The 26,757-nt window shown below is 40.8% G+C and overlaps 1 protein-coding gene across 4 annotated transcripts in view; it reads right to left on the reverse strand.

Annotated features, from left to right (window-relative positions):
* Window positions 1–26,757, reverse strand: part of ENTHD1 (ENTH domain containing 1) — a 104,345-nt gene that overhangs the window by 47,837 nt on the left and 29,751 nt on the right. For all 4 annotated transcript variants that reach the window (XM_053894698.1, XM_019446949.2, XM_053894697.1 and 1 more), the window contains one exon: window positions 11,559–11,677. In XM_053894698.1, the coding sequence (XP_053750673.1) occupies window positions 11,559–11,677 (119 nt within the window). The remainder of the gene's footprint in view (window positions 1–11,558; window positions 11,678–26,757) is intronic.

Consider the following 26,757-nt stretch of genomic DNA (forward strand, 5'->3'; position numbering starts at 1 on the left):
TTCTTGGTTCTCTCTCCTGTTCCACTGACGTAGGTGTCTATCTCTCCACACTCTCAATACCACACTCCAATTCCACACTCTCTTGATTGCAGTAGCTGCCGAAGGCTTAATATCAGGCAGAGTGATTAGTTCCACTTTAGTTTTAGCTGTTCTAGAGCCTGTGCCTTTCCACATAAATTTTAGAATAAGCTTATTATCTGTCTCAAAAAAAAAAAAAAAAGCTTTGCTGGAATTTTTATAGGAATTGCATTAAACCTATAGAGTAGTTAGGGGCATCTTTACTATGACAAGTCTTCCAATCTGTGAACATGGTATGTCTTTAACTGACTGGTCTTTAAAATCTTTCATCGGTATTTTCTAATTTTCAGCATACTGATGCTATACATGTTTTTGTTACAATTATACCTAAGGATTTCATTGGGGGGCAGTAATTGCAAATGGCATGTGTCTTAATTTCAGTTTCCACATGTTCACTATTAGTACATAAAAATGCAATTGAGGAGTGCCTGGGTGGCTCAGTCAGTTAAGCGTCCCATTTCAGCTCAGGTCATGCTCTCATGGTTCATGAGTTCGAGCCCCAAGTCAGGCTCTGAGCTGACAGTGTGGAGCCAGCTTCAGATTCTCTGTCTCCCTCTCTCTCTGCTGCTCCCTGCTCCCTTTTTTTCAAAAATAAATCAAGATTAAAAAAAAAAAAAATTCAGAGGTGCCTGGGTGGCTCAGTCCATTAAGCATTGAACTCTTGATTTTGGCTCGGGTCATGATCTCACGGCTTGTGAGTTCGAGCCCCACATCAGGCTCTGCTCTGACAGCTCAGAACCTCCTTAGGATGCTCTGTCTCTCTATCTCTCTGCTCCTCCCCTGCGCTCACTCACTCTTTCAGAAACAGATAAACATTAAAAACAAAAAAGATAAAAAATGCAATTGATTTATGTATGCTGATCTTGTATCCTCCATGCCTACTGAATTCACTAGCTGGTTCTCTAAGGTTTTGTCGCCTCTCTGGGATTTTCTATGCAGACAATCTGTAAATGAGGACAATTTTATTTTTTCTTCTACACATCTTTTCTTTTCTTATTGCAGTGGCTGGAACTTCTAGTACTATGTGGAATAAGTCCTGGCCTTGTTCCCGATCTTGAAAAGAAAGCATTCACTGTTAAGTACGATGCTATTGCAGGTTTTGTGTGGATGATCTTTACCAATTTAAGGAAAGTCCCTATTTCTAGTTGCAGAGTTTTTACCATAAATGGGTATTGCGTGCTGTTGAATGTTTTCTCCATCAACTGACAAAAATCCTATGATTTTTCTTCTTTAATTTGTTGACATGATAAATTACATTCATTGACTTTCAAATGTTGAGCCACAACTAGATTAAATCCCACTTGGTTCTGGTGTATAATTTTTTAAAATATATTGCTGGAGGGGCGCCTGGGTGGCTCAGTCGGTTGAGTGTTCGACTTCGGCTCAGGTCATGATCTCACGGTCAGTGAGTTCGAGCCCCGCGTCGGGCTCTGTGCTGACCACTCAGAGCCTGGAGCCTGTTTCAGATCCTGTGTCTCCCTCTCTCTCTGATCCTCCCCTGTTCATGCTCTATCTCTCTCTGTCTCAAAAATAAATAAACGTTAAAAAAAAAAAAATTTAAAAAAAAAAAAATATATATTGCTGGATTCAATTGGATAATTGTTTTTTGAGGATTTTGCTTCTCATTTCATGAGAGATAATGGCTTTTTTTTTTTTGTAAGACAAGAAATGGTCTTTTTCTGGGGTTGGTAGCAGAGCATCAATACTTGCCTCATAAAATGAACTGGGAAGTACTCCCTCCTACTTTTGAAAGACATTTGTGTAAAAATAGTGTCTATTCGAGAATTCTCCAGTAAAACCATCTGGACGTGGAGATTTCTTTTTCAGGAGACTTATATTACAAATTCACTTAAAAACAAAATGGTTACAGGGGCACGCCTGGGTGGCTCAGCTGATTAAGCATGTGACTTCGGCTCAGGTCATGATCGCACAGCTCGTGAGTTCGAGCCCCACGTCTGTGCTGACGGCTCAGAGCCTTCAGATTCTGTGTCTCCCTCTCTCTGCCCCTCCCCCCCAAATATAAATAAACATTAAAAATTTTTTTAATGGTTACAGAACTATTCAGGTTCTATTTCACCTACTTTGAATTTTCGTAGTGTCTGCTTTCTGAGAAATTGTTCTATTTCTTCTAAATCGTCAAATTTATGAGCATAAAGTTGTTGGTAGCAATTCTTTATTGTCCTTTGATAGCTACAGGAACTGCAGTGACATCCCACTTCATCCTGATCTGGTGATCGGTGTCTTTCCTCTTTGGCAGTCTTGCTAGAGGCTTATCCATTTTTCTGTTTTTCAAAGAACTGGCTTTTGCATCAGTCATTTTCTCTGTTAACTGTTTTCCTGCTTTTAATTCCATTAATTTCTGATCTTTATTATTTTCTTTCTTCTGTTTCATGTAGGTTTATTTTGTTTTTCCTAGTTTTTTTTTTCAAGAAACCTAATTATTGATTTTACACCTTTCCTCTTTTCTAATCTAAGCATTTAGTGCTATAAATTTCCCTCCGACCACTACTTTACCTATGCCTCCTATATTTTGATAAGTTGTGCTTCCTTCTTACCCAGTTAGATGCATTTTTAAATTTCCTCTGAGACTTCCCCTTTGGCCTATGAATAATTTAGTTTATTTTCCCAAAACATTTCACGTAAAATTCCTCATGAGTTTACAGTGATATATTTTCAATCCAATTCGGGTCTATTAGGTCATGACAATCTCTTCTTTCTATCTTACACGCGTTATCTCCTGTCCCCCACACCGAGAATCCCAGTTCTCAAGGACACCAAAGATGATTCAAATAGAGGATCACGTGACCACTCATTTGATTCATCCCACATTATGCTCACAATAATCTCAGATCAAAAATACCAACATCTTAGAATAAAAACACCAACCGAATGCAAGGAACATTTGTTTAATTGTATTTTACATTTTAAAGGATTACTTTCTTTACTTCGATTTTGTTTCGTAATTATGCAAAAATATTTCCAGGATTCCAATGACAAATCTAAAATCACGGTACAATCAAAGAAATTTAGCTTCTATTTCTCCTCCCTTATTCCCTTCTTTCCCTTTATACGTAGCCTTTCCTTCTTTCTTTTTTTAAATGTTACAGCTGATCTATGCATGTTGCGTCTTTAATATAAACAAGTAGAAAATCCAGGAATGGGGGTAAGCATAAATGGGAATTTATTGTGTGATAGAAGGCACTATTCAAGTCAATGGGGAAAAGGTGGATTGTTCAACAAACAGCATTGAAACAACTGATTATCATTTGTAAAAATACAAATTTAAAGGTGAATCTTTAACACTCTTCATTCATTAAATAATTTTTTGATGGATAGCATTTAACTATATTTTAAAAATTAAAGCATAAAAGAACTAGGGTAGTTTTTTACAAAACTAAACATACACTTACCACACAACCTAGCAATTGCACTCCTTGGTATTTACCCAAAAGAGCTGAAAACTTATGTGCACACAAACACCTACACACAATTGTTCATAGTAGCTTTATTCATAATTGCCAAAAGTCGGAAACAACCAAGATGTCTTTCAGGAGGTGAACGGGTTAATAAACTGTGGTACATCCAGACAATGGCATATTTTTTAAAATTTATTTATTTTTGAGAGAGAGAGAGAGAGAGTGCACACATGAGTGGGGGGGGGGAGGGAGAGAGAGAGAGAGAGAGAGAGAGAGAGAGAGAGAGAGAGAATCCCAAGCAGGCTTCATGCTGTCAGTGTGGAGCCCGACGCAGGGTTTGAACTCACAAACCATGGGATCAGGACCTGAGCTGAAACCAAAAGTCAGATGCTTAACCAGTTGAGTCACCCAGGCACCCCCAGACAATGGCATATTATTCAGCGTTAAAAAAAGAAATGAGCTATCAAACCATAAAGAGACACAGGAATCTTAAATGCATATTACTAAATGAAAGAAACCAGTTTGGAAAGGCTACATACTGTATGATTCCAACCATATGACTTTCTGAAAAAGGCAAAACTAAGGAGACAGTAAAAGGATCAGTGGTTTCCAGGCGTTAGCAGGAAAAGGAATAAATAGATGAAACATAGAGGATTTTTAGTACAATGAAACCATTCTCTACGACACTGTAATGGCAGATACGTAGCACCATACATTTGTCAAAACTCACAGAACACACAGCAAACCTTAATGTAAACTGTGGTCTTTGGATGATAATGAGTGTTAATTTAGGTTCATTGATTATAACAAATGTACCACCCTGGGGTGGATGCTAATCGTGGGGGAGGTCATACAGGGCAGAGGCGGGTGGGGGTATGCATCGGGGATATGGAAAAATCTCTTACTTTCTACTCACTTCTGCTGTGAATCTAAAACTGATCTAAAAAATAGCTTGTTAAACTAAAAAGCCAGGGTGATATTTAATAAAATCTTAGACTAGGGAAGGTCTTTCTAAGAATGACTTAAAATCTAGAAGCCGTAATGGAAAGGCAAATTTGACTACTTTTTAATGAAAATTAAAGACTGCTTTAAGGCTGTGATATCGGAGTCATAATAAATATATATTTGGTCTTTGTCCCTGGTGCTGGCCCAGAGCCCCTGAACTCCTGTAATTTCCTAAGTGAGAGGAGTGCTAGGAGCATCTTTTGTTTTAATATTTGGTCTTTGACCCTGGCTCCTGACACAGAGCTCCTATATCACTTGGAATTTTCTGGGAGCTCAGAGTGTCTTTTGTTTTGTGAGGTGACTCTTGGTGGGTTCCTGGACAGCTTCGGGATGGGGACTGGTCACCAGAAAGACCAAGCCATGATTAGAAGCCTGGAACTTTCAGTCCCACACCGCATCCCCCTGGAAGGGGAGAGAGACTGGAGATGGAATAAAGGATCACTCACGCTCATCTGATGAAGCCACCATAAAAGTCCCAAATGTTTGCGGTGCCAAGAGCTTTTGGGTTGGTGAATACCGGACATGCTGGGAGGGTGACACAGCCCAACTCCATGGGGACAGAAACTCTTGCACTAGGGAAACTACTGGGCCTTGCCCTGTGTATTTCTACATCTGGCAATTCATCTGTACCCTTTATCACATCCTTTATTATATAATAAAGCAGCATCTGCGAGTAAATATTTCCATGGGTTCTTAAGCTGTTCTAGCGAGTGATCAAACCCGAGGAGGGGGTCATGGGACCCTGGATTTACAGCAGGTCAGAAGTACAGGTGACAGCCCGAGATGTGCAGTTGGCATCTGAAATGGGAGGTGGGGGAAAGGAAGCTTTGGGGACTGGGCACTTAAGCCTGTGAAATCTGATGCCATCTTTAGGCAGATAGTGTCAGAATCGAGTTAAGTTGCAGCACACCCAGCTAGTGTTGTAGACAACAGCTGGGTGTGTGGAAAACCCACGTCTCTTGTGTCAGAAAGATAGTGACCTTTCTAAGAAGGTCATTCTTAGAAAGACCTTCCCTAGTCTAAGATTTTATTAAATATCACCCTGGCTTTTTAGTTTAACAAGCTATTTTTTAGATCAGTTTTAGATTCACAGCAGAAGTGAGTAGAAACACACACCAAAGAAGTGAAGTGCGATGGCAGGTGTGTAAGGAAAAAAAGAGACAAAGAAAGAGCGGTATGTTTTCCCTTTGCAAAGGCAAAAAAAAAAAAAAAAAAAAAAGCCATAAATAAAATTAAAAAATCACACGAGGGGCGCCTGGGTGGCTCAGTCGGTTAAGCGGCCGACTTCGGCTCAGGTCATGACCTCGCGGTCTGTGAGTTCGGGCCCCGCGTCGGGCTCTGGGCTGACAGCTCAGAGCCTGGAGCCTGTTTCAGATTCTGTGTCTCCGTCTCTCTGATCCTCCCCCGTTCATGCTCTGTCTCTCTCTGTCTCAAAAATAAATAAACGTTAAAAAAATAATAAAAATAAAAATAATAAAAAAAAATCACACGAAAACCTGGAAATGAATAAAGAGATAAAGAAGCAGACGATGAGCTAATTATTTAATAGCCAAATAGCTCTTAGAAACTGATAACAAAAAGATGAGAAACCAAACAGAAAAACGAGCAAAGGAGATGAATAGAGTTAACAATAAAAAAGAAACACAGGGACACCTGGGTGGTGCAGTCGGTTGAGTGTCTGACTCTTGGCTTCCGCTCAAGTCATGATCTCACGGTTTGTGAGTTCGAGCTCTGCATCGGGCTCTGTATTGACAGTGAGGAGCCTGCTTGGGATTCTCTCTCTCTCCCTCTCTGCCCCTCCCCCACTCACATGTTCTCTCTAAGTAAATAAATAAACTTAACAAAAAGAAACACAAATCCCCAAGAAACATGTGAAAAGTTCTTCCACTCTTACCTGTAATTACAATGGAATAAATTAAAACAAATTTTTCCCACCTTTCAGACTGACAAAAAAGTGTACAAGTTTGATAATACTCAGTATTTGCAAAACTATGCTTTTGGTGGGCATAAATTGGTGCAACTTTTGGGAGGACAGTTTGGCAGTACTTTTCAAAACTAAAGATACATATAATCTTTCAGCGAGTCCCCTTTTAGGACAGCATCATATAAAACGTGTACAAGAACCGCTGTTACAATATTGCTCTTAATAGACAAAAACATAAAAATATCCCTAAATGATTACCAACAGGGGATGGCCAAATAAGCGAAGATTCATTTATGCATCAAGAATATGCACAGCTAGGGGCGCCTGGGTGGCGCAGTCGGTTAAGCGTCCGACTTCAGCCAGGTCACGATCTCGCGGTCCGTGAGTTCGAGCCCCGCGTCAGGCTCTGGGCTGATGGCTCGGAGCCTGGAGCCTGTTTCCGATTCTGTGTCTCCCTCTCTCTCTGCCCCTCCCCGTTCATGCTCTGTCTCTCTCTGTCCCAAAAAAATAAATAAAAAACGTTGAAAAAAAAAAAAAAAAAAAAAAGAATATGCACAGCTAGGGGCGCCTGGGTGGCTCAGTCGGTGAAGCATCCGACTTCAGCTCAGGTCATGATCTCGCAGTTTGTGAGTTTAGGCCCCGCGTCGGGCTCTGTGCTGACAGCTCGGAGCCTGGAGCCTGCAGCCTGCTTCGGATTCTGTGTCTCCCTCTCCCTGCCCCTCCCCCACTCGCTCTCTGTGTCTCTCAAAAGATAAATAAACATTAAACAATTTTAAAAATAAGAAAGAATACAGCACCGCTATCCACACGGATAGAGAAAGACATCCATGATCTACAGTTTAGCGAAAAAGATGTGGAAGAACACACACCAAAGGACTGCATTTATTACATGAATAAATTTGCATTTATTACATAAATAAAAAAAGATGTCCAAGATACATTGTTTAGTTCGAGGCATGCTGCAGAGCAGTATATACGGAATGAATCCTTAGATAAACGAAATGTCTGGACATAGAAAATTTCCCTCCCAAATTTCTAAGAACCTAGTTAGTAACGGATGCCTCCAAGGGAAGGAACTGAAGGTGTATAGAGAAGTAAGAAGAAACTTTGTTTTTCACCCTTTACCCTTTCGTATTATTTCAACTTTTTCCAGCAAGTATCTTCCAACTTGAAAAGAATAAAAGTACAGACATGAAAATAAAAAAGGGCTTTTCAGCATAAAGCAATGATGCAGAAACGAAGTAAGGGGATGATGAATTAGCATGATTAGAATAGGTACAATTTCCATTTCCCTAACAGCTTTGACGAGTTCAAAGTTTTGCAAATATAATAAATGATATGCTAATAAGCCCAAGGATAAAAACTGTTTACTCTTCATTTAACAAAATAATAAACAGAAGCAGGAGGAAATAAACATTTATCTCCCGTCACTTCCAAACTCACAACTAGACTGAAGGCTTTGGTCAGCTTTAATTCTGCGGGAACCAATTCATAGCATCCTTATCTGTTACTATAGAAACAACTGTGACCAAAAAAAAAAAAAAAAAAAAAAGAAAAAGAAAATCATAACCCTCATTGTTGAATCTCCTCAAACAGGAAAAGAGGAAGGTCTCTTGAGGTGGTGAAAGGCTACGTAATAACCTTATTAATTAGCAAATTCAATAATAAAGATTCTGGGCAGTCCCTAGAGAGAACACATACCCATGTCTAAGTGCTGTACGTTTAAAGGCTTTCCTGAGTTTTGAAAGTACCACAAGCAAGCTCTGCTCTGCTTTTGAATGCCCTGTTCTGTTAAGAATTTTATTTACTGCTTTTAGATCATCCTTTCATTTGTAGAAAGAGAATAAAGAGATTTCTATTTAAAGTTTTTACAAGATATTTTTAAGTCCCCTTCATCTGCCTAAGCAATCAACAGTATCATTTCTTTCTCATTCTGTATTAAGAACATGAGAATTTTAATGTACATGTAGTACATTTGGCAACAACAATTAGATTCACTGTTCAGCCTGGTGGGTTTTGTCTTCTGCCACAAAAGCAGATTTCTGGAGAGGATATATTGGGTCACATCAAATGTTCCTGACAGTAATAAGAGAGATGCTTGTCAGTAAAATGATGGAATAGTGTCATGATGTAGTAATGCTTTGAGAAAGAGAAATCTAACTTCAAACTTCTTTTGAGAGAAGGGCACCATTTTTTGCTAACTGATATAAGATGCTGAACGATGTAAATCAATTACAGCGGTTTCCTCTGAAGTCAGAAAAAAACAATAATAATGAGAATTTGGGGACTGATACAAAAAAGCTAGGTGGCACTTTATGTCTTTGTTAGGCTCCAAAGCATGTAAGATTATTCAAGTCTATTTTCTCCCTTAAAAGCCATCGGCAGTAAACAAAACTGACCGCGTATTTAAAAATAATTTTGCTCGGTGTGCCTGGGTGGCTCGGTCTGTTGGGCGTCAGACTCTTGATTTCGGCGCAGCTCGCGAATTCGAGCCCCACATCAGGCTCTGTGCTGACAGTGAGGGACCTGCTTGGGATTCTCTCTCCCCTCATCCCCCACCTCTCAAAATAAATAAACTTTTAAAAATAACAATAATAATAAAAATAATTTTGCTTAATGTCATATCTTTTAAAACGATCTACGTATTTTCTTTCAGTCCGCGGGCTGTGATGCAATTAGGGAGAAGTGAAATTTTAATTTTATGTACTTTTCGGGGCTGCTAGAAAATCAGGTAAATCCAATGCCTAACTGGGTTCAGGCAAAGGGCTGGGAACAGAAGGTCAATAAATAATTCCAGCCACTCTCATAGGAACTGTGGCAGGGAACGCTAAACAAAACAGAAGACCAAACAAGCCTCTTTCACAGGGGAGGAAGAGAAGGAAGTTAAAATTGAGTGTCTACCGTTCAGTCATTTCTTCATTAACAAAAATTTGGCAAGTGAAGGTTCAGTAATGAGTAAGACTAAAATGGCCGTTACTCTCAAGGAGCTTTCCTTCTAGAAGGAGAAACACACATAAAACAGACAAACAAATGAGTGATGAGATCATTGTAAATAGTCTTCAGTGGAACAGGTTTCCAGTCAAGATGGTTCTGTAAATTCAAACTTTGGGGATACCCTCCCTCCCCAAACACACAGCAACGAAAGAGAAAAATACAAATGTGAAAATTAAAGACACAGGTCATGCTCAAAAATAAGATGAACATCTTCACGGATGAGAGCACAAGTAGAAACACACTGGTATCCAGAATATACAAAGAACTCTCCTAACTCAACGGTAATAAACCATCATCAGTCCAATTAGAAAATGAGCAAAAGATATGAAGATATCTGTCACCAAAGAGAAGTGACAATGATACAAACGAGCACACGAAAAGATGTTCAGCATCATTAGCCTTTTGGGAAACATCAACTAAAAACCATGATGAGATATCGCCACAAACCTATTAGAATAGCCAAAATAAAAATGGTGATGCCACAAGGTGGTGAGAAGGCAGAGAAACTGGGTCTCTTCTACACTGCTGGTGGGAATGTAAAATGGTACAGCCAGTCTAGGAAACAGGTCGATAGTTTCTTACCACATTTAGTAGGTACTTAATATACAACCTAGCAATCACACCCCTAGACATTTATCCCAGAGACACGAAAACTTCACAACTGAATGGATATCATGAGCATTATGCTAAGTGGAAAAAATAAAAACGATCTCAAAAGATTACATATGGTCTGAATTCATTTACATAGCATTCTCGAAATAATAAAACTATAAAGATAGAGAAAAGATTAGTGGTCGTCAGGGGAGGACGTGGTTGGGGTGTGGGGAATGAGATGGGGTGGATAGCATGAGGGATTTCTTTTGGTGATTACATGAATCTATACTTAGAATAAAATTGCATAGCACTCCCCCTACAGACACACACACACACACACACACACACACACACACACAAATGGAGGTTAAAAAATCAGCTAGTGAGGGGTGCCTGGGTGGCTCAGTCAGTTAAGCATCCGACTTCAGCTCAGGTCATGATCTCACGGTTCACGGGTTCGAGCCCCACATCTGGGCTCTGTGCTGACAGCTCAGAGCCTGGAGCCTGCTTCGGATTCTGTGTCTCCCTCTCTCTCTGACCCTCTCCCGCTCGTGCTCTGTCTCTGTCTCTCCCTCAAAAATAAACATTAAAAAATTTTTTTTAATTGAATAGTGAATTAAAAATTTGGAAACTGAATAAGGTCTGTAATCTAGTTAGCAGTAACATACCGACATCCACTTCCTCATTTTGATGTTGCACCGCGGTTATATAAGATGCCAACATTGGGAGAAGCCGGGTAAAGGGTACACGGGAGTCTGTACTATTTCTGCAACTTCCTGAAGTCTTTTAAAAAGTTATTTTAGGGGCGCCTGGGTGGCTCAGTCGGTTGAGCGTCCGACTTCAGCCAGGTCACGATCTCGCGGTCCGTGAGTTCGAGCCCCGCGTCAGGCTCTGGGCTGATGGCTCGGAGCCTGGAGCCTGCTTCCGATTCTGTGTCTCCCTCTCTCTCTGCCCCTCCCCCGTTCATGCTCTGTCTCTCTCTGTCTCAAAAATAAATAAAACGTTAAAAAAAAAAAATTTTTTTTAAAAAGTTATTTTAGATGAGTAGAGAGAGATGTACTGTACAATAAATTAAATACTGTTTATCCACAGGTATAAAGACAGTAAGACTCCCCTCTTACGGTATGTGGTAAAATTCTAGAGGACACAAGGATTTCATTTAGAAGAAAAGATAAGAGAGCTTTATTCTATTAGGATAAAGAAGAATTTCTTTAGGAAGATTTTTTCTACAGCATGAGCTTTAACGGAAAACTTTCGTAATTTAACCTCATTCTTATTTAAAACGGGGTAAAACAAAAGACAGCAAAATTAAAAGACAAGTGTTCTCTTAGAACACAGGAAGCCAGAGAGGACAAGGAAACAAATTTTCCCTTCAGGCCTCCAGAAAGGGAGGCAGGCTGCAGATGATACCTTGATTTTAGCCCAGTGAGTCCTGTGTCCGACTTCTGACCTACAGAACTGCAAAATGACACATCTGTGCTGATTTAAGGCACTGAGTTTGTGGTCATTTGTTACAGCGGCAACAGGAAACTGCCACAGTGACTTACCTCTGTTGATTTCCAAACATTCATCTTGACTGGTGGTGTTTCCTGGGACAACACAGTCCCACTAGGCAAATGGATGTCTTGGCGCTGCTCTTGTTTCAATCCCGCCTTGGAGGCGTTTTCTGTCAACAACAGAAAGCTAAGATTTCAGTTTGGCAAAAAAAAAAATCGTAATGGTTTTACATTAGCTCGCAATTTTTAAGTTAATTACTCCGGAAGATCCGTTTTGTCTGCAACATATACATCATCTGCCAATGGTCATTTTAATGTATCCCTGTATTATAGTCGACTCATTCAGGCAGATTTAAAAATACAACTTTGATTCTAGTCTCTTCTACCATCGACAATTTTATTTTACACTTCATTACTTGAAACAGCTTTTTAAAAATAAGGTACAATACAGCATAGAAAACAGACTTTGAACATTATTCTTAGCAAAGTAGGAATGACAACTAGAATCAGTCTAATTAAGATGTAAAAGAACCTTATTACTGCAGGGCGAATTTCATGTGGTCACATATATGATCTATAGGTTAGATGATGAGAAACTGCTTTTAAACAAAATTAAAAAAAAATTTTCAACATAAGAGAATATGCCGATGAAAATAAATGGATAGTTCTGCTTATACGTTTTTGCTGAATGGTTTTGTAGTTGCCATTTTCATGACCTGAGCTGAGGTTGGACACTTAACCGACGGAGCCACCCAGGCGCCCGCCCCTTTTTTGTAATTTTTTTAAACGCTTATTTATTTTTGAGAGAGAGAGAGACAGAGACAGAGAGCGAGCGGGAGAGGGGCAAACAGAGAGGGAGACGAGACACAGGGAGACACAGAGAGGGAGACTCGGACTCCAGGCTTCGAGCTGTCAGCACAGAGCCCGACGAGAGGCTGGAACCCAGGAACCGTGAGCCTAAGTTGAAGCGAAACTGAGCCACCCAGGCGCCCAGCTCCTTCCCTTTCCTAATCAATTTCCTCCCGCTTTACAAAGAAAGGCCTATCCTCTCGCCACCTTCCTGTGTCTCATCTTCCTTTATGCTGCAAACGCAAGAACCTCTAAACACCAAACAATAGTAGAAAAGACTAGTATAGGGAATCCTTTTTATTTATGTATGTATGTATGTATTTCTTTATTTAAATCTTGTACGTCTTTTTTAATGTGTGCGAATATATGTGAAATTTACAGTGCTACATATAGAATCCGTGGGTCAAAGGATTACATTTCCAATTTAGATGCAATCTCCAAGTTGCCCTCCATCAACGCACACACTGTGTTATGGAACTTTCAGATTTGTAACAATATAATAAATGGGAAATGGTATTGTTCTGGTTAATGTGTATTTCTCTTACTATGAAGGAACAAAGCTGAGCATATTTTCATATGCTTAAAAGCTGCCTACATTTATTTTCCTGTAAACACTATCTTGAACTCTTTTGTCCATTTTTTTTACTGGATTGTTTTTGTCTTATCGATTTTTTTTTAATTTTATTTTTTAATTTTCAAAATTTACATCCAAATTAGTTAGCATCTAGTGCAACGATTTCAGGAGTAGATTCCTTGGTGCCCCTTCCCCATTTAGCCCATCCCCCTCCCACAACCCCTCTCGTAACCCTCTGTTTGTTCTCCTTATTTATGAGTCTCTTCTGTTTTGTCCCCCTCCCTGTTTTTATTTTTGTTTCCCTTCCCTTATGGTCATCTGTTTTGTCTCTTAAAGTCCTCATATGAGTGAAGTCATATGATTTTTGTCTTTCTCTAATTTCCCTTAGCATAATACCCTCCAGTTCCATCCACGTAGTTGCAAATGGCAAGATTTCATTCTTTTTGATTGCTGAGTAATACTCCATTGTATCTATGTACCACATCTTCTTTATCCATTCATCCATCGATGGGCATTTGGGGTCTTTCCATACTTTGGCTATTGTTGATAGTGCTGCTATAGACATTGGGGTGCATGTGTCCCTTCGAAACAGCACACCTGTATCCCTTGGATAAATGCCTAGTAGTGCAATTGCTGGGTGGTAGGGTAGTTCTATTTTTAGTTTTTTGAGGAACCTCCATACTGTTTTCCAGAGTGGCTGCACCAGCTTGCATTCCCAGGGAATCCTCTTTTAATCAAGGCTGGAAAAACCCAAAGTAAAGCTCCACAATTTGTTCTGTTTACGCATGTTCTTTTAATGGCAACGCATGGCATGAGTAACAGGGTATTTTCATCCATCCTGGGATGTTTGGTATTGAGACATACTATACAGTATGGGGGAGCTGTATTTAACAACTTCCATTTAATGTCCTGTGCTTTTCATCCCCAGCTATTGTCAGAGATGCATCATTCTGAGGAAGAGTCTCAGGAGAGGAAAGAAGGAAAGCATGGGGCCGGGGGCAGGGGGGAGGGCGGCGGGGCACCTCATTTCATCAACCCAACAAACCGACAAGGCTCCATGCCCTTGCCATCTCTCTTAGGAAAAGAATTCAGGAGTGTGAACACAACCAGAGTGTCTATTACATGTCTATTTAAACAAACAAAGTAAAATGTTTTCTAAAGAAAGTGTAAGGGGCACCTGGGTGGCTCAGTAAGTTAAGTGTCTGACTTCGGCTCAGGTCATGATCTTGAGGTTTGTGAGTTTGAGTCCTGCATCAGGTTCTGTGGCTGACAGCTCAGAGCCTGGAGCCTGCCTCAGATTCTGTGTCTCCCTCTCTCTTTGCCCCTCCGCTGCTTGCACACGGTCTCTCTCTCTCAAAAATAAATAAACATTAAAAGAAATAATAAAAAAAAAATGTTAAAAATTATTTTAAATAATTGTTTTAAAAATTATATTGACAGGTACATTAGAATGAATATTTTTCTTTTTCCACTTTCTGAGTGTATTGGGTTAAATTAAAGTGTAATTAGTATCAGGGTGCTTGGGTGGCTCAGTCGGTTGAGCGTCTGACTCTAGCTCAGGTCATGGTCTCACTGTCCATGATTTCGGGCCCCATGTCAGGCTCTGTGCTGACAGCTCAGAGCCTGGAGCCTGTTTTGGATTCTGTGTCCCTCTCTCTCTGCCCCTCCCCCACTCGTGCTCTGTCTCTCTCTCTCTGTCAAAAATAAATAAACATTAAAAAAAATTTTTAAGTGTGACTAGTATCATTAATAGTCATCTGATAACTTTTAGTAAAGGTTTTTCGATATTATTCTCAGAAACTGAGAAAGTAAATTACCCCTAATGACTGTTTAACAAATCTTTTTCTAAGTAGGTTGTTTCCAATTCTTTGCTTTCAACAACACTGAAGAAAGACCTAATCAAGTTAACAGTTGACAAGAGATGAAAAACATTTTTATAATAAATCAATATATAATTCTGGCATGTTGCCTGAAAGGAATTCATAGAACGGAGTGACAATGCTGTAGTAAAACACCTTCTGTTCCCACCTAAAATTTTATGTGAACAAGTGTTCCCAGCATTTCCACCTATAAAAATGTAAAAGGGAAACAGAATTTATGCTGAACCTTGCTTATTTCTAGCAATAAGTAATATTCACGTGTGTAAACAAAGAATTCCACGTATCTCATAGAAACACGTATTTCCAATAAAACTCTATTCTTTATGCTTAGTAAGTATTTATAAAAATTTATAATACATTTATGTGGTTTGGGTTTTGATCAATTGTGTACTAAAAGTAATTGTAATGACAAGTCAATCTAGAAAGAATACTTTACCACTTCAAAGCCTCTGGCCATAGAAAATTTAGAAAAATAATTTCCATTTACATACATATTTAATGTAGAGAAGACTTTCAAGCATAACAACACTTTTTATTAGGATGGAGTCCTATGAGGGACGTGGAAGAGAAACATGACTTCAAGGAGTAAAGGGAATGATGCAAAACTTCCAACAGTTAAAGACCTCGTGGGTTCTTTCAAATGAACGACTGGAGGTATCGATCACAAGAGCATTTTAGATTCCTTTAGATTTCACTTTGCTCTCTTTGGTCTTTAATCTCAATATTTTGAATCCTGTCCTTTGCAGTTACTTAGTGTGCAATTTCACATGCCAACTTAACAGTGAACAAGGACGGATGTCATTTTCAAAATCTTGCAGGGGCTATCCAAGAAAAATAGCTTGAAAACCAATGGTGTAGGATGCGGTGATCCTTGCCTTCAGAAAGTTTACAGTCTGACTCGGGAGATAAGTCTGACATACGGACTTATGGGAAACAACCAGAGGAAAACAATACCATGCCAAGCTTTCTTAAATTAGCTAACTTTAGGAATAGACATCCTACGGGGGGAAAAAAATCTGTGTGCCCCAGAGTAGTCAGAACATGCCTCAAATAGGAAGTAAAATTTGAACAAGCCTTTGAAGGATGGCTGGGATCCTGGTGAATGTGAATGAGAAATGATCCTAAGCAGGAGGAACTATGCGGGCAAAAAGGAGCGAGTATGATACATGCCAAAGATACCGAAGAAAGAATAAGGACTTCGCAATTAATCGTTCTTTTAATTTTCTCGTCACTTCACATGAACATGAATAATTAAGATGAACTTATTTGGGACTTGGAGATTTTATAATTAATACTGGCAAACAGTACTGGTTTGAGGCTTAGATCATCTATGTACTTTCATGTGATTCATCAGAAGCCACCTTTTTTTTTTTCAATTTTTTTTTAACGTTTATTAATTTTTGAGACAGGGAGAGACAGCAAGAACGGCGGAGGGTCAGAGAGAGAGGGAGACACAGAATCTGAAACAGGCTCCAGGCTCTGAGCTGTCAGCACAGAGCCCGACGTGGGGCTCGAACTCATGGACCGCGAGATCATGACCTGAGCCGAAGTCGGATGCTTAACCGACTGAGCCACCCAGGCGCCCCAGAAGCCACCTTTCTTACCACTCTTTGAGTATTGAGCAATAAAATTATCCTGGAAGTGATGCGGACTTAGGTTTAGACATCACAGAGGTAGACTGATAACAGTTGCAGGAAGTCAGTTTTGAAGTAAAATATGAGGAAAACTGAATAACAGCAAGAACTGTGAAAGAAAAAAACAAAACACCTTGACTATCTGGAGATGCATTTCAGGCTAGAATAGTTAAAATATTACAAACTTATATGAAATAATCTTCTAGGGGCAAGAAGAAATGTAGTTGGAATAGAGCGAGTCTCGGGAAATTCGTTTAGAAATTGTTTTAGCATCAGCGCAACACTTCAGCTGGAAGTGACGTGTGCTTAACTGAATTAGGTGACCGCACAACACTTATTTCTGGGTTTTCACAAGCAAAGGGAGAGGGAGGACACGTTTAGTCCCGGAGCGGCGATGAAGTCCCTTTGATCTCATACGCTCTGTCTCAACTGAGACTGTGAAGTCACAAGCCGGGAGGACTTGTGTGTGTGTGATTGTGAAACCCCAAAGGAGGAAGGGAAGGCACGGAAGCCGTGATGCTATCGGCTCTTTGGAAGATGAGAGGTTAGATACCAGGGCTGGAGGTGCCGTGAGGAAACCATCGAGAGAGAGGCGGTAGATTTCATGAGCCTGTACCGCTCAGATAATACCGCAGAGCAGAACCGGCAGACCCCGTGGTACTTCTTAGATGAGATACCGAACTGACATCCAAGCCATCGGACATTCACCAGGCAACGGCACATTCTGGAACTGGAAGGCTCCACAAATTGAGTAAATTCCCCAACTGTTCCACTTATTATTTAGCATCTAATAAACGTCGCTGCTACGGATTGACAGTGTCCTTTCAATCAGTGTAGGTAATTTAAGTAAATTAAGTCATTTACTTAACACAATTAGCTTTTAAAAAAACAAAAAACAAAAAACAAAACAGAACAAACGCACCCATCAAAGAAAATGCGCGGTGGGCTAATGAACTGGTAAGCTATGGAAGTCTCATGATGATTATGTATCTAACTTTTGCAGAATCATGAGTCTGGAACCTTACCAACTTCCCTGTCTTGGAGCATGACTGCACTTAAGCATCTGCAAGTGATTGATACTTGTCTTAATTCTTTCAAGTTCCATGTTATAGTCATTTCAAACGTACACAAAAATCACGGCAAGAAGAGTACGAAGAGCTCCCATACTCTCTTCGGCCAGGTTAACCAACTGTTAACATTTTGCGCCGTTTGCTGTATAATTCTCTTTCTTCATGCACAGACACAAATTATGATACTCCTATGTTTTAAACCTTGAGGAAAAGCCATGGTCGCCAGTTGGGTTCCCCCAGGAAACCGATCCCAAGGCTCAAATGTGTAAGAGGGAGATTCATTAGGGAGTGCTCTCTGCAATGGGACCCACGAGGAGCCTGGAAGGTAGGACGGGGCCAGGGGAGAAACTGGTCTGTAATGGGGTTGCGGCAGAGGCCTTGGCCAATCCTGCCAGGCGCTGTGGGGCTGGGATGGCTCTTCACAGGTGTCCTGCCTCGAAGCAAGGGAGCAGCCTGCCCGCGTCCAACAGGTCTTGAGTCAACAGCCTCTCTTCGCTGAGCTGAGACCCTTCAGCCACCAATCTTCCCAGCAGCTGAGGGCATGAGTGCCTTGATCTTGAAGAGGGGATCTGGGGGTGCCACACAACATCCACTATAGACACCACCTGTCTGTTCCTGTTTGCTTCTGAGACGTGCCTGCCGAGAGACGGGGGGCAGCCCGTGAGCACTGTAAATCTCTTTTGAAAGGTGAATTCTGAGGTGAGTGGAGAAAAGGCTTTTATTTTTTTTTTTCAATGAAAACAGAAAAAGACACAGAATAAGAAAGCAGAGATGTTTAAGCAGATTTTAAAAATGCAATTTTAAATAGGCAGACAAGAAAAGGGGAGAAAGGACAAACTTTTGTTGCAGGAGACCTTAAAAAAGGAGCTAAGGCCATTTTACTTCAGCGTTTTGCTAACAATAGCACACAAAATTTGAGACACTGCCGGTAGTTCTTACTTAAGAATAATGGGGAACAGGAAAATGCTCCAACCGTGTTCACTGTTCAGCTACAAAGACGAGCAGACAGTCACTGCGCGAGCAGGATTAAGTATTCAGTGGCCGACTCCCAGGTTAAGAGTATACTGAAACGGCAACACAGTTTCCATCACCCAAAACTGAATAAGAGGTTTTTAAAAAGTTGCAACTAGGGGGCCCTGGGTGGCTCAGTCAGCTAAGCATCTGACCAGCTCACGTCATGATCTTGCGGTCCATGGGTTTGAGCCCCACATGGGGCTCTGTGCTGACAGCTCAGAGCCTGGAGCCTGCTTCGGATTCTGTGTCTCCCTCCCTCTCTGCCCCTCCCCTGCTTGCTCTCTGTCTGTCTCTCAAAAATGAACAAACATTAGACAAAGTTTTTTTTTTAAGTCAAAACTAATTAAAAAATTTTACAACAGCAATCTAACATGGAAACAGATATAACCGAAAGGAGTTTTTAAAAGGAAAATAACTGCTGACCAAGGTGATAGGGATGAGTTGCAAAGATTCGGAGATTTCTCATCACTATCCTCATGTCCGGAAACAGGGGAACTGAGGAGACAATCCTTTTTTCCCCTCCTTATGACTGAGAAGAGGTGGAAATGGGTAAAGAAAAAAAAAAAAAAGGTGTAACCGAGTGAGTAAATAAAGACACTGACGCTTTAAACGGAAGTGAAAACTACCATTTCACGCTGGACTGGGCGGATGATCTGAAGCTCAGGGCGGCTCTTGCCCCCACGGCACCGGGACATATTTCCCAACTAGACAGAACGAGCAGGGTCCTGTGCAAAAGGCTCAGAAGACAGAGCAGAGCCCAGATACGCTAAACAAGATCGCGTGTGGCCTGTTGAAGGCCCCCCTTCCTCGCTGCTGCAGAAAAAAGGGATAAAATAAGAAACAGCACACAAACTGCAACTTGGTGGCGAAAACAAACCGGTCTCAGTCATGGTGGGAAGCATCGAGAAATCGCTAAGTGTATCTGAGCAAATAACTGCCAGAGTGTATGTGCTGGACCTGTATCGCCTCGTTTACTCCTTACGACAATTCTACACCAGACACTCTGTCGGCCCCATTTTACAGAAGGTGAAACTGCAGCACAAAGGCTAAATGAAACAGCATGTCCGAGGGCACACAGGCCACACAATCTGAGGCAGGGTTCAAATCCAGTCGGTCAGGTGCCAGGACCTAAGTGCTTCACCATTACTCTACACTGCCTTCAAACCAGACTGCCTCGGGGCGCCTGCGTGGCTCGGTCGGTTGAGTCCGACTTTGGCTCAGGTCATGATCTCGTGGTTTGTGAGTTCGAGCCCGGCGTCGGGCTCTGTGCTGGCGGCTCAGAGCCTAGAGCCTGCCTCGGATTCTGTGTCTCCCTCTCTCTCTGCCCCTCCCCTGCTCATGCTCTGTCTCTGTCTCTCTCAAAAATAAACGTTGAAAAAAAATTTTAAAAACAAAAACCAGACTGCCTAGAGGGAGCTGCCTAAGCAGCAGCAAGATGTGAAGAAAGGACCTGGGAACTGAGGACACACATTCCAGGAGGAAAATAAGAGAAGAGGAGAAAGAAGGGAGGGGGAAGCAATAAAGAGAGAGAGAGGAAGATGGCATGCCAAAAATAGATTCCAAATGCACAAGAAAATATACTTCAAGGAACAGAAGGACATTCCTCACAATATGGCATTAGATGGTTTTTCAAGTTATTGTAATTGTGCATTTTCACATATTTTATTTTAGAATTGTTGCTACTGTATCACAATACAAGGTTGAGAATTTGGAAAAACGTCTCTTGGCCGTACGTGTTTCCTCCCTCTTTTTTTTAGGAAATGCTTTCCATATCTGCCCCCCCCCCCCACCCCCCAGTTTTCAGTGAGGCTGTCCTTTTCGCATGGATTTGTAGAAGTTCCTTATATATTCTGGATAATCCCTTGTCACTTACATATGTTAGAAATGTTTCTCCTAGTGTGGGACTGTCTTCACTTTCTATATGGTGTTTTTTGATGGCGAGATAATTCTTAAATTTAATAAGCCTTGTTAGTTTTCTGTTGCCGCCAAAAATTACAACAAACTTACTGGCTTAAGACACAACAGCCATTCATTATGTAGATCAGCAGGCCAGGCCTGGCAGGCTTGACTGGGTTCTCTGCCTTGGGTCTCACAAGGCCAAAATCAAGGCGTCAATGAAGCTGGACTCCTATCTGGAGACTGTGAGGAACAATCCACTTCCAAGAGCATTCAGGTTGTTGGCAGAACTCCGATTCCTTGTGGTTGTACGACCGACGTCCCCCTTTCCTTGCTGGCTGGCCACCGGGGATCAATCGGTCTCCGCTTCTAGAAGCCACTTGCGTTCCTTATCGCTCCGTTTTCTAGCCAGTAAGGGTGCGTCAAATCCTTCTCCCATTTGGAATCTGGGACTTCCTCTTCTGCCTTCAGCTGGAGAAAACTCTGCTTTCAAATGATTGGTGCGATTGGATTACGCCCATGTGGATACTCCCTTTGTGACGTACAATGTAACATAATCATGGAAGTGATAACTCTTCTCATTCACAGGTCATACCCCCCCTCAAAGGGGAGGAGATTCCATAGAGGCAAAGGTCCTTGGGGCTTATTCTCAGTCTTCTGCCTACCGCAAGAGTCAAACGGACAAATGCTTTTTCGATAGCTTGTACTTTTTTGGTAACGTTTAAGAAATCCTTCCATATCCAATGTAAAAAAGATATTCTCCTTTCCTTTTTTTTTTTTTTTTTAATATGTTTATGTACTTATTTTGAGAGAGAGAAACAGAGCACACGAGCAGGGGAGGGGCAGAGAGAGAGGGAGGGAGAGAGAATCCCAAGCAGGCTCTGCACTGACAGCAGATGTGGGGCTCGAACTCCCGAACTGTGAGATCGTGACCCAAGCCAAAGTCAAAAGCCGGACGCTTAACCGACTGAACCACCCAGGCGCCCCCTCCTTTATTTTCTTCTAAACATTTTGAAGTCCTTCTTTTTCCCCCCCTCCTTTAAGTACTTAATTCCTCTAGAATTTGTTTTTGTGCACGGTAAGAGGTAGAAACCTAATTTCACTTTTTCGATATAGGTAAATAATTGCCCCACCATTATTTATGAAGTCGTTCACCCTCTCCCCACCAATGTGAAACACCACCTCTGTCATACGTGAAGATAACCTAGTTGTACAAGTCTGTGTGCTGGGTCCTACAGTTGTCCCGCTGGCCCACGCACCTATCCCCGCACCCATACCACACTGTCGTGATTACGATTGCTTTAGTCTCGTTATCCAGAAAGGCAAGCCCCCCATCTTTTTCTTCTTCACGAATGTTTTGGATATTCTTGATAGCTTTTTTTTGATACTCCAGATAACTCTGGGAATCAGCCCATTACATTCAATTTTTAAAATCCTTTTTGGATTTTGATTACAATTGCACTGAATCAGTGGTTCTCGACGGAGGGCAATTTTCGTCCTCAGGAAACATCTGACAATGTCTGCAGATATTTTTGGTTTTCACAACAGGGAGAGATGTGTGCTAGTAGCATCTGGTGGGTAGAGGCCAGGGGTAATGCTAAGCATGCTACCCGGCACAGGACAGCCCCCGCAACAAAGAATTATCTGGATTAAAATGCCAGCATCGCCAAGCTTGAGGAAAACCTCCACTGAACCTATGCAATTTGGAGACCACTGATATTCACATTTTTGAGTTTTTCAATAAACAAACATGAATATCTTTCCATCTGTATAGGTCATCTTTCACATATTTGTTAAGTGTTATAATTTTCAGTGTATAGATCTTGTACGTCTTTGTAAAAGATTTATCCTTAAGTAAATAATGATTTTTTGCTATTATAAATGGTATTTAAAAAATGTGTTTACTGTTTGGTGCCGATACATAAAAAAATATAACTTGATTTATATATTTTGATATAATAGCCATCCATCTTGCTAAAACTCTCATTATTTCTTTTTTTAAAGTTATTTATTTATTTATTTATTTAGAGAGCATGCATACATGTGGATGTGAGTAGGGGAAGGGCAGAGAGAGAGGGGGAGAGAAAGAATCTCAAGCAGGCTGTCACCACAGAGCCTGGTGTGGGACTTGAACCCATTAATGGCAAGATCATGACCTGACCCCAAATCAAGAAATGGATGCTTTTAACTGACTGAGCCACCCAGGTGCCCCTCTCATTATTCCTAATATGTCTATAGATCCTTCAAGTTTTCTATATGAAAATCCTATCATCTCAGGTATATTTTTATTCCATTTCAATACTTATGCTTTTAATTTGTCTTACTTATTTTATTGTGACGGTTAGGGGCAGTACAAAGCTGAACAGAAGCAAAGAGAATGGGAACATTTTTTTCTATCTGATTTTATTTAAAAAAAAATTTTTTTTTTTTTAACGTTTATTTTTGAGACAGAGAGAGACAAAGCATGAACGGTCAGAGAGAGGGAGACACAGAATCTGAAACAGGCTCCAGGCTCTGAGCTGTCAGCACAGAGCCCGACGCGGGGCTCGAACTCACGGACCACGAGATCATGACCTGAGCCGAAGTCAGCCGCTCAACCGAGCGAGCCACCCAGGCGCCCCTCTATCTGATTTTAAAAGGAATACTTCCACGTTTAAATATATGAAAAATTTTGATGTACATTTTTAAAAATCAAACTTAATTGCATTTTTGCTAGAAAAAGTGGTTTGTGTAATACAGATTCCTTGAAATGTTAAGACTGGCTTTAGAACATAATCAATTATAAAATCCATATTTAAAAAAACGTTTCATGTATTTATTTATTTTTGGAGAGAGAGTGTGTGCTCGAGTGGGGGGAGGAGCAAAGGGAGAGGGAGAGAGAATCTTAGGCAGGCTCCACACCCAGCGCTGAGACCGCTGGTGGGGCTCGATCTAACAAGCATGAGATCATGACCCAAGCTGAAATCAAGAGTCAGACACTTAACCGACTCAGCCACCCAGGAGTCCCTTTAAAAGTGTTTTATTGGGGCGCCTGGGTGGCTCAGTCGGTTAACCGTCCGACTTCGGCTCAGGTCATGATCTCACAGTCCGTGAGTTCGAGCCCCACGTCGGGCTCTGTGCTGACAGCTCAGAGCCTGGAGCCTGCTTTGGATTCTGTGTCTCCCTCTCTCTCTCTGACCCTCCCCGACTCATGCTCTGTCTCTGTCTCAAAAATAAATAAACGTTAAAAAAAAATTTTTTTTAAATAAATAAATAAAAAATAAAATGTTTTATTTACTTGGCCTATCAATAATTGAGAGAGATTTTGAAATCATCTGCTATAATGATATATGTTTCAATTTCTTCCTGTAGTTCTACCATTTTTTGCTCTATATACTTTGAAGTTATTTTATTGGGTGTGTACTGACATTTAGAAATGTTATGTCTTCCTGGGGACTTAAGCCTTTTATCATTGTCCTTAATAACGCTTTAGGCTTTAAATTCTATTTTGTCAGATACTAATATAGCTATACCAGCTTTATAAAATTAGTATAGGCCTGATTCATCTTTTCCTACCCATTTGCATTTATTTATTTACTTGCTTACTTCATTTCTTTTTTATTTTTTAGACAGAGAGGGAGCAAGCCAGGAAGAGGGGCAGAGGGAAAGAGAGAATTCCCAAGCAGGCTCTAATGCAGGACTTGATCCCACAACCCCGGAATCATGACCTGCATTGAAATCAAGAGTCAGAAGCTCAACCAACTGAGTCGCCCATTTGCTTTTAACCATTATGTGGACTTTTGTGTGAAGCGTATATCCGGACTTCTTTTGTCCCAATTTGACAATCTCTGCCTTTTAACAGATGAGCTTAATCCATTTATATTTATCGTGATTATTAATATATCTGGACTTATTTCTATCATTTTACCTTTGTTATTTCCATCAACCCCACTTTATCTATGCTTCTTGCCCCTTATAAAATTTTATTTTTTTTTTCTCGTTCTATTTTTGTCCCTACTTTGGGATGTATGCATTCTACTTCTCTCCTTTTGGTGTTAATCCTTTCAAGTTTATCATGCACATTTACCTTTAAAAGTTGAGAGTCAAATAATATCTTTACCGTTCTCTCACAAAAAATGCAAGATCTGAGAACAGTTAATTCTATAGATTCACTTCCAACTTACATACCATGGCTACCCACTATTCTAGTTGTTTTTTTTTTTAATTTTTTAAATGTTTATTATTTTTGAGAGAGAGAGAAAGGCAGAGCTTGAGTGGGGGAGGGGCAGAGAGAGAGGGAGACACAGAATCCGAGGCAGGCCCCAGACACTTAACCGACTGAGCCACCCAGGCGCCCTTAGTTGTCTGTTTTTAAAACTCAAAAGTTAGACATTACTATTTTACACAGCAAGTGTTCATTTTATTTCATATACATACTTATTATTTGTTAATCACTCCCTCTTGCATTTCCAACCATTCTTCTGGAATAATTTTCCTTTTTTTTTAAATTTGTTTTTAAAGGTTTTATTTATTTTTAAGAGACAGAGAGAGAGAGACAGAGTGCGAATGGAGGAGGGGGCAGAGAGAGACGGAGACACAGCATCCAAAGCAGGCTCCAGGCTCTGAGCCGTCAGCACAGAGCCCGACGCGGGGCTCGAACTCGCGAACCGCGAGATCATGACCTGAGCTGAAGTCGGACGCTTCACCGACTGAGCCACCCAGGTGCCCCTGGAATAATTTTCCTTCTTTTTGAAGTATATACTTTCACAAAGGTCCCGTGGTGGTAAGCTCCAGGTTTTTTATTTACCTGTAAGTGACTATTTCACCCTTATCTTTGAATGACAGTTTTGCTGGGTACATAATTATAGGCTGTTATTTTCTCTCAGCACTTTGAAAATGCTGTATCACTGTCATCTCGCCTCTGCTGTAGCTGAAGAGGAGAGGTGACTGGCGTGGTAACTGTCATTCCCCTGCAGATGTGTCCTCTATGTCTTAACGCTGTTTCGGTGTTTTCCTTTGGACATAGCTTCCAGTTCACTAAATTAAAATTTTGATTTCAGTGGTTTTTCTCATTTTTGTAAGTTTCCATGTTTCAAATTCCTACATTCATTCCTAATAATCTTTTTTTTTTTTTTTTGAAGTAAAATTGTTCTAATTTTTAGAGTTTGGTTTGGCCCAAGGAGCCAGGCTATTGCAGATACAACTGACATTTGAATAATCAGATTAATTTAGAGAAGGATAAATCCAGTTTTGACACTTGTGCTTGTGTGTATGTCTTTTTTTTTTAAGACTTCATTTTTCAGGGCAGTTTTAGGTTTACAACAAAATCGAGAGGGAAATACAGAGATTTTCCATATGCCTTTCCCCTACACGTGCACAGGCTCCCCAAAACAACAGCATGATTGTATTCTTTCCTTATCTAAATACTTAAACACATAGCTATTCTACGTCGTGTATCTGACCTTTCTACTACCTACAATATTTGGGGGACTAAATAGGCTACTCTTTTCTTTCCTGGATTGGTGACACAGATGGTGAGCTCACTGTCTGATCTTAATTGGTGGGAATCCTGTGGGACTAACTCATGAAATGAGCTTTATTCTTCCAAAGAAAATTGCCTTGAATCACTTCAGTGCCCTCTCGAGGGTCTTTCCTTCACGATGCTCAAGTGAGGCCCAAGACCGTTTTTTAAAAAAACCATTGACAAGTGCCCTTAAACACCTCTACCCCTGCAGACACCTCCAGTGTCCTACAGGCACCAGCTCCAAGTCACTCTGACCCCAGCTCACATGTCCTGCTCTTATTTTGTTTGTTTAAGTAATTAATTAATTTAAATTTTTGGAAGGCAAGGTCTTTGGAGACTTCCCACACCTCTAGTGAGGCCAGAAATGTCTCGGTGGTTTGTCATTTAGGGTCTTTGGTTATTGTGCAATAAACGGGTTTCTAGGAGCCCCTGGCAAGTCTAACCGCCAGGAGTAGGCCTAAAATATTTTTCAGCAAGAACAATTGCATCTTGTACAATTCCACTTTTATAAAAATAATTTCGGGGCGCCTGGGCGGCTCAGTCGGTTGAGCGTCCGACTTCGGCTCAGGTCACGATCTCACGGTCCGTGAGTTCGAGCCCCGCGTCGGGCTCTGGGCTGACGGCTCAGAGCCTGGAGCCTGTTTCAGATTCTGTGTCTCCCTCTCTCTCCCTGACCCTCCCCCGTTCATGCTCTGTCTCTCTCTGTCTCAAAAATAAATAAACGTTAAAAAAAAATTTTTTTAAATAAAAAAATTTAAAAAAAATTTCTCTCTAGTTATCCATTTTCTAAATGTGTATATGCACAGAAAAATGCCTAGAATTTATGTTCA

Source organism: Panthera pardus, unplaced genomic scaffold (assembly GCF_024362965.1).
Source record: "Panthera pardus isolate Hobbes unplaced genomic scaffold, ASM2436296v1 HiC_scaffold_6, whole genome shotgun sequence".
Lineage (NCBI taxonomy): Eukaryota > Metazoa > Chordata > Mammalia > Carnivora > Felidae > Panthera > Panthera pardus.